Genomic DNA, 16,886 nt, shown 5'->3' with positions numbered 1-16,886 from the left:
TTTTTTTTTTTTTTTTTTGTTAAATGAAGATTACGATTTTCTGAAATTTCTGCAAATGACTGTGAATAATTTCATGGAGATGAAAATTATTTAACGGAAATAAAAATAATGGGATAGATCAATTAATAGCATCCGCGCATGAAAAACAAATAGAATAGAATACGAAGAAAAATTCGATCCCACGATTTATCAAATTCACACTGCGAGGGGCTGACCAATTGCCGCAGTACGCACCCGCACATGTACATCAGAAGTGACAAATGACATAAGAAAAGGGCGGTGGAATTACCTAATACCTCGTATAACAGGCCTGTACCATATTCGACATTTTCCGTGAGGATATGGTATCACAGGGCGAGTGTGAGTAGAGTGGGGAAATGTGAATTTTCGCAGATACTGAACGACAAAGGGAAGAAAGATATATTGTCGGGGCAAGGACACGTTCTCACATTTACCCCCACTTGCTGAGCGAATAAATAATGCTTCTGTGTATAGGCATCGTGTAGACAGCCTTCCGAATGTCTACGACGATCAGTCATCCTCTGTGTGACTGATCCCCGGGTGAATTTCACGCATGAATAATATTTTTTGAAGGGAAATGAGGCCATTAGTGGTTTCCCGACTCTGAAAAATCATCATAAATTGTGCAACAAATTGAAACTTCACCATATGTCCATATCTACTGGGGAAAATATTCAAAATTATGAAAATGTCACTGTCATGGTCAATTTTTGGTGCATAAAGTGAGGGATAGAAAAAGTGTCTCCAGCGCTTTTAATTTGTGACAATTTTTTCGCTCTGAATAAGCCGTAAAGATCCGTACGATTGGGCAATGCTGATTCTCACGTTAGACGAAAAGAAAAAAAAAGGGAGAACGTCGAGATAGAGATGCTGAAGAACCTTGGCTTTACCCCAAAGACAGGGATCCACTTATAATCCCACGTGCGCAGGCGGTTCCCCTTTTAACCACTACAATTCAACGTGCCCTATCTCGCACTGGTCGCCTCGAGGCTAACCACCCTCTTCTCCAGAGCAACCACCAAAGTCTACCCGAGGAAAAAAAAGGGAACGCAAAAAAAAAGAGAGACAAAATGAAGACGATGTTCGTGGCTGATGCGACTTCGGGGAACATTGCGTTGAGGGATGTTAGGATTGAACGAGGGGAGGGGAACGATGAGGCAACAAACGTGGATCGTGTAAGGGCGCCGGTGGGTAGATAAAATGAGATCGTGTCTTGGACCTCACTAAAATGTTAGAGAGGGTGGATGAATGAAAAGATGAAGAAGAAAAGAAATTGGTACATCGGCCAGGGAACAATGAACTTTAGCGGACACTTTGTCATTCTATTCTTGGAGAGAGGAAAATGACACCTACATGACGCACTATTTTTTCATCCTGAATTGACAACTTCACTGACAATTTCCCTTCAATTTTCATGGTTTTCAATAAATACCGAATGATCTTCATTTTTTCCAACTAATTCAAATTTAGTTGATATTTGGTATTGACGAAAAACCTTCTATTGACTACTTACACTTCTACAGAACAAAATACCAAAGGAACAAAGAAAATCCATTGACTGGGATTATAAATCTGACCTTTCAAAATCAAAACAGTTTCTCAAATTGTCTTCACCAATCCCGAGAAATAAAATAAAGGGAGATATTCACGTCTACTAGTCCAACCGAAGGTACACAATAACATCAATAATGACCAAGTCTATCAGTGCTGACCAACCGCTCCATGCGAATAAACGTAACTAAAAATTTGATTAAACAGCACCGGACACTAGGACACACAACGCTGAAACGTGATCCATCGGGTGAGTTAGTCTTGTTATTCGTAAAACAAAAAGACAAATTTAAAGTGGAGAAGAATGGGTGGGAGGGAAAGAGTGTAACACGAGGAGGTTTGAAAGGGCGCCAGAATCTCGAGTTCTTCAGACAAAAGGAGAGGTTCAAACGCTTGCGGCATTGTTGCCCTTTACCCTCGCTCAATCGTTCTTTTCACTCATTTCTTTTTGTTGAACACACGGGGAAAATAATAGTAGAACGTATGCGGAAGTCATTAGATCGTGTTATAACTCCGTACACGCCGAAAATTTCGCAATTGGGAAATGAGAATGAAACTGAAACCTCAGGCGAATCTGATCAGGTGTTGAAATATTTTCAATTGATGTGCAAACGTGTTCGCACTTCAAAAAAAAAATTAGCACAAATAAATGTTTGATCTTAAGATCGTTGAAATGAGCTTCATGTTTTGCACTTTATGCCCGAAAAATTGATCGAGAAGAAACTTGGACTATTTCTCGAAATTTCGAAGACTTTGACTCACTCGATCCCTCAGCCCATTTCTCCCCAGCCACTCCTCCGCTATTTTTTCAACTCTCAAGGTAATTCCCATGGTTTCATGTGGCAATCTGCCTCGACAATGCTCTCGTCCCTCCCATCTATGTCTCACCATACACAAGAGGTGCAGGGGAGGTTTTTGTCGCCTTATGAATAAAGTAAGACGCTATTCCAACGCCGGTGAACCAAGCACCCCACTAACTTTATGTATATATACGCTCGTTTTACTCGACAAACGTCTGCACATGTGTATCTAACGCCTTTTCCACTCGCCCCTCGGTGTTTTGTCGCCCAATACTGCGGTGTATACGGGTTATGGGCATCTAGCGTGGTCATAAACTGGCATTAGTACCCACTCCCCATCCCCATATTGTCGACGACGATGCAGTACGATTTATTTTGACATTTCCTAGCTGTCCGAGAGGCTTTGTGTCGCAACTAAACGGCTCTCGAATATTTTTAAGGAGTGGGCGGAGGAGGGAGGGAGGGGAGACACCTCGGGGGTTGATCGAACGATCGAAATCGTCACTCGTAAATCAAATAGACCCTCACTCAAACGTTCGACAATTTTCCATCCATTTTTTCTCATTCTCAACTTCCAGTGTCTGATAAATACTATAGTACGTGTCTCGAGAGCTCGACGGGATTGCAGAATTTAAAAAGTACAATCGAAAAATGGAGGAAAATTTTTATATCCAATTTTGCCTTCAGCAATTCTTTGAATCTCTTATTCATCAAAAACCGGAGGATTTTTTTTTATTGAACATAAAAGGTCGAAACGGAGGGAAATAAAGACGAGTATTCCGGGACGTTTTCGCCCTGCGGTACAACAGTGTGGCGTGTGGATATAACCAGACTCGCTCCCTTATATACAGTCCCTCGGCAACGGGCAATCGGCCAGGGTACGATACACGTCGTCAGTTAATCAAGCCATTTTCGCTTCTGCAGGAAAACCAGGGGAGGCATGAGGATTCGAATTATTTTGACTTGTGCGAGATATTGATTTTTCTACGACATTTCTGTGCCATGAGTTCACTCGTGATTTTCAATTTCAGTTGAGGTAATATTGAATGAGTACGGAATTTATGTTTCACGTTGAAGTGATTCGATTCAATGTTCCTCGTTGAAAAATTTCAAAAGGATAATCTTGTTTAAAAGTACTCGAGCCGCACTAAAGTGGATTATTATTTGGTCTTGTGATCTCCCCCCACAACCCGGGTAAATTGCAACTTTCAGCAATCGATCTCGGGAGGACACGTTACCCATATGGCTATGAAAAGTGTGCTATATTATGAAATTGACGCATCTTCAGTGCTCGCGATACGTTTGTTAATGCTAGCGCAATGCCAGTGCAGCTTATTCTCGATTCTTCATTCGCGGGGGAGGGGGGTTCAATCCGGCGTACACGCTCTCGAGTCTAGACGTGGCATACTCTGGCCTCGATCAAAACTCGTACCACATACTTCAACATTATAATTGCCTAACGATTCTCTCGCCTCGTGAGGTGAAGTAATCACCTGATTTTTATTGCTTTTTTTCGATTGTTAATGGAAAATTTACGTTTTTAGAGTTTTTCAATGACAGAATAGAACTGATGAATGCAATTAAAAAATTTAATTGATTTTTTACTGATTGTACCGACTAGATACAATGAATTTCAATTTCATAAATGCCTGTTGTTATCGGTGATTTATTCACTGCGAATAATTGATCACTAACGAGCATAAAAATTGATTGAATTTAATATCAACGAATTTGTCGTTGTGGTTTACGGCTAAAGTGGCAAACTGATTAATTCTCATTTTTATGAGTAATCAATTCGAAGATAGAAATTGACAAAAAATAATGTGTTACGAATGTTGTTCTTGATGTCAACTAGTCGGGTCGATTCTATACTCGGTTTTGTAATGAAATCCACAGGAAGAAATTCCATAAGTTTCAATTTCCTAGAGCCGTCCAAGTTTCATTTGACCATTTTTTCAACATAACAGAATCTATTTAAATCCATCTTCAATAAATTTTTGAAGCTTACAACGGGGTGAAGCATCAAACATTCCGTGACTCTTGTAACGATAAAAGACACGAACTGAACTCGACATAGCAACGGGTATTTAAGTAAAAATGAGGAATATCAAGCCATTGTTATTGAAATATCTCGTCCAGTGAAGAGACCTCCGTAATTTTCTCCGTTATGACCCTGCGGAGACAGTTTAAACTGGGGAGTCAAATGAGTCGCACTGCGAGAGGGTGAAAAATGTTGAAAATAGGGATGAAGGGCACACCCCCGTAATCCCCATGGGTTGAAAGGCCTCGTTTAATATTTATGATTTATTTCAGTTTAATTCGACGTGCCAAAGGGATTTCCCATTTTTATTCGCATAAACGAGAGCCACCGGAATTATTTTACATTTCTATCAGGATAATTTTTTTATCCGAAGTTTCGGAGCGAGTTTTTCGGTGCAATAAAATTCTTCATCGACTCATTTCGGATTGAGAGATTGCCAGAGGTAAAGCCAGTGGATCCAAAAGGACTTTCATTACTTCACGCGGAGAAATCCTATTTTTCTTTGGATGTCTTTTGGGGAACTAGTAACTACAGCTACGGAGAAACGCGATTCAGTGAAAATGGAGTTTCCAGGGCAGACGTGTCCCCCCGCCCGAAATGGAATTAGGACATTGCAGGGGTGAAACGAGTTCATCAGTCAATGTCCAAGTAACCGTGTACGATCTGTGTTCTCTTGGATTTTTCTCACTGGAATGATAGTTTGATTCTTGAGAGGTACATTCGATCAGACGGTGAAAGTAAAATTCGTTCGAACTCATCTCTTATACAATGAGAAAAACAAATCAACGAGAAATGAAAAGAGAAAAGTGACAACTGCATAAAGCAGTTTTTATTTTTTGGTACCCATCACCAATTTTAGAAATTTATCACGAAATTTCAGTGCTAAAATCCCAATTTTGTTAGTGAATAGTTAACACAACAAACGTATTCGTGACCCCTAATGCCGGTCCATCGGTAAGAATCCGTTTTGTATAACGCAATAAAACCCAAACCACATGCCGTGACGCAGCAAAGAGGAAACGAGTGAGGCATAACGCGTGGCCACCAGTACACTATATTAATAAATCTCAATTACCCGAGTTAATACAAAAGGCTATGGGGGGAGGGTAATTCGCACGGGGGTTACAGGAAACCGGACACGAGGGTGAACACATTCCCCTGTTTAATATACCGTACCATAATATTCCTTATACCCAGTCGTTGGCCGGAATATTAACGAGAGGAAACTTTTGGATCTTCAATTTTCATTAGTATAATATTTTTCCCTGAATAAATTCTCATCCCTTACTGGGAGAAGGTGCGGTAAAATAGACTTCTTTCCTGTTACAAAGAGAAAAATGTGAAATTTTACGATTGAATAAAAAAAATTATTCCATTTTATCAGTCATTGAATGAGTTTTTGACGTTTGAAAAAAATTCTGAAGTGTCCATTTAGTAAAAAAATCGAGTTTTTTTCACGTGATATAAATGTTGAAAAAAAACTTGATTAAATTCATGGCATAACATGACATAACACCGTTATCTCAACTTCAATCTCCCTAACGAGTTCGTCAACCTGCAAAAAAACATCTTAAAACAAGTAATTAATAAAACTGTAACCTCAATTCGGGGAATTGTTTCACCAAGAAGCGTGAATACAACGTCACTTTAACGAGCTACGGACTGGCAGGAGAAAGGGGAGACAAGTCGTTCAATCTGAGACCTTAAAGCCACCCCGGACCCACACGATTCTGATGAAGCTTACGAAAACGAGGCGATCCGTCATCGAAACGTTTAATGAAACGTCGTGGTCGTAAGTCAAGGGAGGGCCTCGTTTTCGGCTTAAGACACCCGGAGTTTAGGGAGTTGGTGAATTCAATCGTTGTATACAAACACTTAATCCAGCCAGTGACGATATTAAAGTCACACTACGGATGTTTGTGGGTGTTTATTGAGTTGTTGGCCTTCACTTTTGACTTTTTTCCAACGTTCATAACTCAGAAATAAATTTAATTGATCCATCACAAAGAGGAAGAATTGTACTTTCCAAGGAAAGAAAATTATCCCGTTTCTTCAGCCATTCAATAAATTATCAACATTTCAAAAGAATTCTCGCGTATTCTGAGAATAAAGAAGAGAAGATTCTCTTTTTTTGTAGTTGAAGAGTTGATCAAATTAGGTTTTTGCAATGCATTGAAAACTACTGGGGCAAAACAGATGCTTTTTTTTCTAATCCTGCCCGATATATTCCTGCCTCCTTGATGCTGCCCCTGCGATCATTCATCTCGTTGAGTTGTCAAGCAAGAAAAATGTTTTTTCCCTACCAAATAGTTTTCTAATGTATTTTTTGTTACAGAGGGATGGCGAGACTCAGTGTTGGGTGCCCCGCGCCGGTTGCTAACGACCCTCGGCAGTCTCTCGAGGGACTCTTCACCCTTACCTGCCTCGGTGAGTTGAAAAGAAACGAAAGACAAAAAAAGCCTTTTTTCTATTTTCGCAGATATGTTGATTCTAGTAATAATGCAGATTCGAGGATCGATGGAGGCTTTACTACAGCTTCACCCCCTCTCCCTCCCACGTCCAGAGAATACGCGGTTAGAAGTTTATCCTCGGGGCATAACGTGAAATGTAAATCAAGCCCCCAACAAAATCCTCGTTTCTCCCCCTGGCACCCCCACACTTTCGAATTGCCAGGCGCAAAATCGTGGTGTACCTTCCGGCGAAATATGTAAATGACACGCAACGCGTTGGATACGATCTCGTTACCGCACTAACCCCTGGGGAGATCTTGATATAATACATAAAGTGACAAAATATTATATCTGAAAGTTACGCTAGAGGATATTGTGAGATAAACATTTGAATAACAATTGCTGTTGCATGAAAAATTCAATGGTATCTGATATTTTATGTGAAGAATGATTTCAAACAGTTCGAGTCACCTGACTTCGCTTGAATTGCACAACAGTTGCGAAGTGAGATGAATTTTTGCACCGGAATGAAATTTTTTTCCCGAAGAAAATATGAAGATATAAAATAGCTGAGCTGGAAAAACTATTATGATGAAAAAGTTGAAAAAATACCAAGTGAACCGGAAGTTGTGATAACTTTGCCACCCCTCAGCGCAAAAGTTTCCACCTCATCCTGCCGGCTTTTCTCTCTCAATTCCCCTCACCACGTGTCCAGGCGTGTGAATTGCATTCATCAAAACCAAACTCGAAGTGTAAGAATCCACTGTCTCAACATTTCTCCGTTTCCACCTTCAGTGCTATCTTTTCTTTCTTCTCACGGAGACTATAAAAGCAGCAATACGAATGAAAGTAATGTTTCACTCTGGGTGGTAGCTTGGAAAGTAAAGCGCAATTGTAATGTTACGAAATTTCTGAGAGAGAACGACAAGACAGACTTTTTGGATGAAATTTATGTTGGATGGTGAAAGTGTATGAGAGACGTAGGGAGTGAAAAGATAGACCCATAATTCTGCGGCATCAAGTGCTAGGGCGAGGAGATGCTCCAGACACCATAAGAAAATTACATTTTCGAGGAGTAAAAGCGAAAACCCACCACAAAAGATGAGGATGGAAGAAGCCGGAGTGGATTGATTGATTAAATTGACTTTTCACTTGATATCTATTAAAAAATTCATTCAATATTTCCAGCAAAAACTCGTTACGAATAACTGATTCAATTATTCTCCTTCACATTATTTTCTATTCAATAAGAAAATAAAATATAATATTTTTTCTTAATTAGAAGAATTAACAATAAATTTTGGAGGAAATCGTTCGGGTTAAATGCATAATGCAAAAATATATTCAATAATTCCAGCAAAGACTCGTTATAAAGAACTGATTCAATTATTTTCCTTCACTCGTCAATTAGAACAAATTACTTCGTTGTGAATGATAGTAAGACGCAAAAGAACAGGGCACATGGTCATTAAATTGATGGCTATGGGTATGAAAATGGTGGAGTGAACTAATGGAAACATGAGTAACGAGCAATGGGGAAAAAATAACATCAAGAATTGGACGATGAAAACACAAGGGAAAGAAGAAAAGTATACAGAGGGTGTGCAAAGGTAGAGTTAGCCGCAGGGTCTCTGGGTTATCGATCAGTCCTCAACGCACAGGTGAACCACGCCCTGGTACTCGTTAATTAATATAAAGTTGATGCATTTTATTACGAGAACAATGAAAAATTTATTCCACGAAAACATTGTTAAAATTAAGCAATCCCAATTTTTCATTTAATTCTGGATGAAAAAAATCTTGAAGATATTTTCTAAAATCAGTATCATCATTAAATTTCCCTGAAAGAGTTCTGAATGAAGTGCCATAACTCTAATAAATTCTCTACTATCGCAAGTCATCGGATATCGAGTAATTTATTTACGAAGTAACGGGTGTAAGCGCATTGTTACCCTCCCTAATAGACTGCGGCCAGTCGAAAATGTGATGGAGAAAAAAATACGGGGAAAAAATTGTAGCTGGGGTGTATTATATCGTGGGGCAAGAAGCACGTGGTATGTTCCTGAGCAATATGAGTCACGTGCCATCTGCCCCCTATTATGACACGCGTACTATCATTTTTCAGGAGCTCTATGAATTGCTTTCGAGAATTCCATCAATCTCATCCCATTAAAAACACACGAAAGAACAATTTCAATTACAAATGAAATCACTACCAAATCTACTGCATTTCTCAGCAATTAATTCAATTCTCCGTGAAATTTTTTTTTTTTAATCAAACAGAGATGTTTTTTACATCCAGACGAAAAAGCCCGGAATCCATTTTCGTTAATAAGCATGATCAAGGTTAAAGGAATCTGAATGAATACATGGAGGAACATCAAAGGCAGTGGTCGGTGTCGCTAACTAAACTCCCGTTATGCCCTCACAGAGAAGTTAAATGGGGAGAGGTATCGGGGGGAATGGAAAGTTTGCCATTTCCAATTCGAGTCCATTTCGTGATTAAGTGTAAACTTGTGAAGCTCCCAGTTGTACAGCCAGTCAAATAAATGTGTATATATGTACGAATACACAAATAGAAACGGCATTATGTGATAAAGAAGGATGAGAAAATATTTGTACAGCTTTCGGAGCTTTCGAGTAAACAGAAAATGACAAGACGTCGAGGAGAATTCAAGAATGAAAAAAAAAACCACTTGAATGAAATTCTTCCCAATGTATTGTAACGATGACATTTATGATGATTTTTTACTTTTATCATCCCCTGCTCCCGGAGGAAAGTTTAGAAAAAAAATAGAATATCGTATTACTAATGGTGTAAGTCAAAGCCTGCGTCGTCAGAATAAAAGAATATCACTAAAGACCCGACACGCCTAGGTCTGGTAATTGCACATCGAATTTCCTACGAACCCCAAAAACGAGAGAAGGGGGATGGATTTTCGTTAAATTGTGCGGAAATTTATAGGTGGTTTGGAAACGGCCTTCCTCCTCGTACTATTACCATTATTACTTAGGGACTTTTACGAGTTTCTGATGGACCGAGAAGCTCTATAAAACCTTGAGGATACAGTGTATCCGCGAGTGAATAGAATGATACATCTCCAAGGATGTTTTTGTTCGAGAAAATTCGGCCTCAAGGTTTTTAATTATTCCGCTAATTTCAATGGATTTTTTTTCTCACGATAAAATGAGAATTGAAGAATCTGTGAGTGGGGAAATTTGTGAGACCGGGGGAGCAATTGCTGGATTGATGCTGAAATTGAGGATCCGATAAGAGGTGACCGCAGGTCTTATGTTTGATCGACGTTTAGGCTATTGAGAACAGTCCCTGGAGACTCGATTAGGCTCCGAGATGAGAAACACCCGATCATGGCGGATAATCCAGGGGATGTGTAGACGAAAGTAATTGATAAGGTGATTGCAGGCGAGATATTGGGAATTTTGGAAGGCAATAATTAATACAACAAACTCATTCTTCGATAACAAAAAAAATTCGTATTCGAGTATTTCGAAGGAGTGTATCTAAAGTAGCATCAGGTCACTCGGGCTTTAGAGTCAATTCAGTCGTGTGGCACGCGGCGAGGTCAAGTTCTCGGTCGGCTTATTAGAAACGCGACCGGAACATGAGTGAGTGGCTGAAGGGTGCGGGGATAGATTCAAGAGTGCACAGACACGACATCCCACACACACACACACACACACGACAGTGGGCTCTCTCCAATTACTCGTTTGCACCATGTGATTCTCACGTGCGATTATCCCCTCTTGTACGTGTGTGCGCCTATGTATTTGTCCCCTCTATCGACTGTAGAACCCTTCTCATCCACGCGTGTACCGAGTGAGTTTGCACGCGGCCAAAACCAACTCACGCAAGATTCATAATTGCTTCGCGTCGTTGCCCAGACGAGAGGACTCACCGTTGCTTATTTGTGGGCTCGTTGAGACGTTGGCAAAAGAATGAAGAGGAATGGAGAAAAATAAAATTTAATTTTTACCCCCAACGGACATTCTGAACTTATTTTTTCACGTGAAGAGCAATAATTTAAAATAACAATGTTTTTTCTCCGTTGTATTTTCGCATTCTGTTCGTTTTTTTTTTTTTGTTTAAAACACTTGGGAGTCGGAGGAATCGATGGAAAAAGCTCAATGTTACTTCAAAGTTGAATGAAAGGGGTTAATCGGATACCATTGAACCCACAGAGACAATGAACAAAAGGAAGGACGATGGTAGTTTCTTATCAATGCAAAAACAGTACGAGGGGTCGTAGCAATTAAGAGATAACAAGATTTTCCATCGGCACCCCTCCAATTAGTGACACCCTGGGACCCTTCGGGTTCGCCCGGAGATAGAGAGAGGAGGCGAAAAAATATGTATATCTAACTCACCATAGCAGGTTCCCTCGATGCCGCGTGCAACCACCGAATCACCCCAGCTGGTTTCTATCCTCCCTCGCATCTCCAATGTTTGCATACCATCGTGTCTATTCGGAGTGATGGGAGACTGAGGTGGCGGGATGAAAAGTGCACACTCTAATTTTCCTGAGGCACAAGTGAAAATATGGATTGATCAATAGAATAATTTGCTTTCATTAATTGGAGTTTTGTACGGAATTTTTTAAATACACCATTTCATTTGCACTTGATAAAAATTGATAAAATCACCTGCAGTCAAAAAAATCGTCGTTCTCCTTAATTAAGTAGATTAAAAAAACAATTTTAAAGTAAATCATTTCTGAGTTTACACTGAAATCATCTAAAACTGATGAAATTAGTTGGGTTCAATCGTGTGGAGAAAGAATATGGGTCGAAAAACACGAAATATCATTAAAAAATTCCAAACTTCATCAATATTCATGCATTGGTATTTAGAAATCGAAATTCCACTACTCAAGCCCCCAAAATCATGGGGTTTATGGACACGAGGGGATGCAGAAGTGTATGTGTGTGTATGGGTGTGTGTGTGTGTGGGAGAGAGTTCGGAATAAAAACGTGCTAGGTCGTTAGTACGAACTACAAGCGGTGCATGCCAATGAGGCCTCATGGTATAGGTTTTTGGTATGTTCGACTGGGGGATGAAATCTCCTGGGAATCAGGACAGCCGTTAGAGGAAAAGACGAGGGGAATGACTCGAGTTGAGAGGAGGGAGAAGAACCTGGGATTGGACTGACTCATGGTGCCTGAGGATAATCGAAACTCGTTACCTTTTCTACTACAGGATTCGATTCGTGCCAAGAATTAGGAGGACTTCCTTTTCAATGTCTTTTGACTGAATAATCCACCAATATGAAAATCCTCAGCTTTGAATGAGAGAAAAATGATCCAGATTTCAAATGAAAATCAATCGCTGTCCGCAAGGAGAATTGAACATTTCCGGCAAGAAGAAAATTAAATGAAAATGCATGAACAATTTCTATTTTTGACATTAAACGATCCAATGAAAATGCAAGTGAATTGGGAAAGAGTGTGTCGAGGGTCGCATAGAACGACTACGGGTCGGAAAGTTGGTCTTGTTAAGGCTCAGCAAAGGGGATTCTGATCAACGAACCGTGCAACGCCACGGGACAAGAGAGCCCTTCCCACCCAGTCCACGCTTCGTTTCTCAATTGATTCTTTATTTTACAATCGACAGAGCCCATCCGAGGGACAAGGGCTCCCTGCGTGTGTATTCGTAGCTATACTCACGCGCCCCCTCCCCCTCGAGCGATATTAAAACAACAAGAGCAAACCCTCCACATTATTTGCTCTCCAAATTATCAACTACAGTATTGAGTCAGGGGCTTTGAAATTTGTGTTTACATTTCTCTTTGTTTTGTGTGCAGAGAGACGAGCCTCTACCGAGTCTTCCAGTGCCAGATTTGGAGACCACAATGCAGAAGTATCTCGCCCAGGTTGAGGCTATAACACCGGGACATTTGGATAAATGCAGACAATTGGTGAGAGCTTTTCTGTCTGGACCTGGTCCCAAGCTTCAGCAGCGTCTGCTTGAGCGGAGACAGGAGAAGGTCAATTGGGTGAGTAAAAAAAATCTTGAGACAAAAATTTTGTATCTTGTCCTTAAGGCACGGCCTCAGTAAATTTTTGGGGAGAATATATTCTCAATCCAAGACAAATGCTGCTGGCCTTGGATATACACCACTCCAATCCCCCTGAATTAATAAATATCCAGATAAAAACACAACAGACTGACTCCCCGAACGGCATTAAATTTTAACGGACAGTGAAAAGGAAAAAATCATAAAGAAACAAGAGAGCTTGTGCTTATTCTCCTCGACTAAGTGGCACGACACCATTTTCGTTTCAAAACCCCCTCCGTAACATCCGCCACTGCCTCAAGAGACTTTATAGTGGAAACGACGGTTAGGCGTAGGTACCCATGGGCACCGGTGAGCTTTCCATGACTTTTGCCATTCCCCCTGAACCCCTCGTGTCCCTCGGGATGCCAGCGCCCCTACCCCGAGACGTATAAGCCATCACAACTTCCCCTCAGGTCCCTCTTTCATCCCCCGATTCCACTGAAACCCCTATGGTACATAAATAAATAAATAAATGGATTTACGAGCCGTCTGTAACTCTCGACTTTTTCGAGAGGAGCTCTTGGCTCTGCCTTTTCCCTTTAAGAAAAATATGATTATAAATTTATGTATAAACATCCGGCTCAAAATGGGGAATAATTTTTCTGCAACAATATCATTTGATAACTCAATTCGTGATTTTCATATTTTCAAAAGTAAAAATAAAACGATATTGCGAAACGCGCATGGGCCACACTGTTAATCATTTTCCACTGAAGTTTCAAGGAATTTTATCATTGAAAATTCATGTGAATTGACTCGCAAAAAAATGGGACTTTACTTGAATTTTCAGAGAAACTTGAAATTCCATTGACTTTTTCCACTTAAATCGAATTCAACGTCTCTGTTTGGAAAATTCAGTCAAATTTTTTTAACAGTGCAGTGACTATGATGAAAATGATAAGAACACTGGGTATAAGAAATGATTGTAGAAGGGAGCCGACGAAATTCTCAGTTCACGCCTTCTTCGCGAGAAGATTGCTTCCCCCTAGCATCCCCCAGGGCTCTAAGGTGAACACATAGATAAAGGTGGAGGGACTGAGGGAAAAAACCAGGGGAAAATATATTTCCGGATGTATTCCCAGCAAATCGAAATCTCGCGCGGCAATTGTGGACGATTGGTGTGAATGCTTGAGGGTCTCGCGGTGGGTTGAGGAATTGGATGTCATGAATTGGCGGAAAAATGACTTGAACGACAACAGGAAATCCTTTATCACTGTTGGACGAACGACGGGGGGATGCCGAGAGAATGTATCAATTTTTTATCGGAAAATAATTAATGGAAGCATTCAAATCGTGTGGATGAAATCACACAGATTCATTCCCCATTTCATAGTGATGATGAATGTTGCTAATAAATTCCTGGCCCCTAAAAATGAAGAAAAATAGTACTTTAAAAAGTAAAAAAAAACTCGACGACAAAGGGATTTCACGGTGTCATTTCCGGCTGGATAAAAAGGGGGAATGGTTTATCACAATATTCTCGGTGGGTGGCTCAGAGCTAATATTACGGTACCCCGCAGCGAACTGGAAAATTTCATTGAGTGTTCCATTATTCATCTGCGCAAATTCTATCCCACGTACGCTATTTCTCCGCTCTCTATTCGTCTGCACCGAGAAATAAAAACTCAATTCCAATTATGCCAAGCGAATGAAAGAATGTTTCCAAGGATGAATGATAGACCCCTATTTCTCCAGTAATTATCAAGACACTGGGCATAAGGTGAAGCTTCCCGATATTATTCAACCGTTTCGGTTCTGAAGAACATAGAACTCGGGAAATGCAAAGGGGAGGGATGGTAATTACTGTACTGTGACGCACCAAACAGAATTATGTTGAGAAACATCTTTGATCTCGGGAGCGAGCCGTGTTTCTTATTTAGGATTCCCAATCCCGAGTCGAATAATTGGACCTGACAAATTCTACTTATGTCTTTCCGGTCAGAACTGGATAGGCCTTGGGAAACCTCTTCCCAAGTGCTTCCGAGACCTTTTTACCTCTCATGTCCCGACTTTCCCCCCGAAAAAAGCCCAAATATGGCACTTTGGCTCCGGGTGAAAAACATTGTTTTTTTATTTCTGCATTTCTGGGGCAAGTGAGGGGCGCAGTGGCATTAGGCGGGCCAGAAAATACAGAATCGACGTTCACTCGCCGGAAAAATTCGATTTTGGCGAAAGTCGACTTTCCCCCCGAAAAAAGCCCAAATATGGCACTTTGGCTCCGGGTGAAAAACATTGTTTTTTTATTTCTGCATTTCTGGGGCAAGTGAGGGGCGCAGTGGCATTAGGCGGGCCAGAAAATACAGAATCGACGTTCACTCGCCGGAAAAATTCGATTTTGGCGAAAGTCGACTTTCCCCCCGAAAAAAGCCCAAATATGGCACTTTGGCTCCGGGTGAAAAACATTGTTTTTTTATTTCTGCATTTCTGGGGCAAGTGAGGGGCGCAGTGGCATTAGGCGGGCCAGAAAATACAGAATCGACGTTCACTCGCCGGAAAAATTCGATTTTGGCGAAAGTCGACTTTCCCCCCGAAAAAAGCCCAAATATGGCACTTTGGCTCCGGGTGAAAAACATTGTTTTTTTATTTCTGCATTTCTGGGGCAAGTGAGGGGCGCAGTGGCATTAGGCGGGCCAGAAAATACAGAATCGACGTTCACTCGCCGGAAAAATTCGATTTTGGCGAAAGTCGACTTTCCCCCCGAAAAAAGCCCAAATATGGCACTTTGGCTCCGGGTGAAAAACATTGTTTTTTTATTTCTGCATTTCTGGGGCAAGTGAGGGGCGCAGTGGCATTAGGCGGGCCAGAAAATACAGAATCGACGTTCACTCGCCGGAAAAATTCGATTTTGGCGAAAGTCGACTTTCCCCCCGAAAAAAGCCCAAATATGGCACTTTGGCTCCGGGTGAAAAACATTGTTTTTTTATTTCTGCATTTCTGGGGCAAGTGAGGGGCGCAGTGGCATTAGGCGGGCCAGAAAATACAGAATCGACGTTCACTCGCCGGAAAAATTCGATTTTGGCGAAAGTCGACTTTCCCCCCGAAAAAAGCCCAAATATGGCACTTTGGCTCCGGGTGAAAAACATTGTTTTTTTATTTCTGCATTTCTGGGGCAAGTGAGGGGCGCAGTGGCATTAGGCGGGCCAGAAAATACAGAATCGACGTTCACTCGCCGGAAAAATTCGATTTTGGCGAAAGTCGACTTTCCCCCCGAAAAAAGCCCAAATATGGCACTTTGGCTCCGGGTGAAAAACATTGTTTTTTTATTTCTGCATTTCTGGGGCAAGTGAGGGGCGCAGTGGCATTAGGCGGGCCAGAAAATACAGAATCGACGTTCACTCGCCGGAAAAATTCGATTTTGGCGAAAGTCGACTTTCCCCCCGAAAAAAGCCCAAATATGGCACTTTGGCTCCGGGTGAAAAACATTGTTTTTTTATTTCTGCATTTCTGGGGCAAGTGAGGGGCGCAGTGGCATTAGGCGGGCCAGAAAATACAGAATCGACGTTCACTCGCCGGAAAAATTCGATTTTGGCGAAAGTCGACTTTCCCCCCGAAAAAAGCCCAAATATGGCACTTTGGCTCCGGGTGAAAAACATTGTTTTTTTATTTCTGCATTTCTGGGGCAAGTGAGGGGCGCAGTGGCATTAGGCGGGCCAGAAAATACAGAATCGACGTTCACTCGCCGGAAAAATTCGATTTTGGCGAAAGTCGACTTTCCCCCCGAAAAAAGCCCAAATATGGCACTTTGGCTCCGGGTGAAAAACATTGTTTTTTTATTTCTGCATTTCTGGGGCAAGTGAGGGGCGCAGTGGCATTAGGCGGGCCAGAAAATACAGAATCGACGTTCACTCGCCGGAAAAATTCGATTTTGGCGAAAGTCGACTTTCCCCCCGAAAAAAGCCCAAATATGGCACTTTGGCTCCGGGTGAAAAACATTGTTTTTTTATTTCTG

General features: G+C 41.2%; 1 protein-coding gene across 3 annotated transcripts in view; it reads left to right on the top strand.

The window, feature by feature from the left end:
- Positions 1–16,886, top strand: part of LOC107045444 (vesicular acetylcholine transporter) — a 43,925-nt gene that overhangs the window by 8,627 nt on the left and 18,412 nt on the right. For 2 of the 3 annotated variants that reach the window (XM_015267730.1, XM_015267729.1), the window contains exons 1-3: positions 1,702–1,822; positions 6,749–6,840; positions 12,683–12,874. In XM_015267730.1, coding sequence (XP_015123216.1) covers positions 1,744–1,822; positions 6,749–6,840; positions 12,683–12,874 — 363 coding nt within the window. In that variant the 5' untranslated portion in view covers positions 1,702–1,743. Of the gene's footprint in view, positions 1–1,701; positions 1,823–6,748; positions 6,841–12,682; positions 12,875–16,886 lie in introns of those variants that run through there. The other variant, XM_015267733.1, reaches the window with a different exon arrangement.

Source organism: Diachasma alloeum, unplaced genomic scaffold (assembly GCF_001412515.2).
Source record: "Diachasma alloeum isolate Michigan unplaced genomic scaffold, Dall2.0 Dall_scaffold_00937, whole genome shotgun sequence".
In the NCBI taxonomy this organism is placed as follows: domain Eukaryota; kingdom Metazoa; phylum Arthropoda; class Insecta; order Hymenoptera; family Braconidae; genus Diachasma; species Diachasma alloeum.
This window is presented reverse-complemented; position numbering and strand designations above follow the sequence as displayed.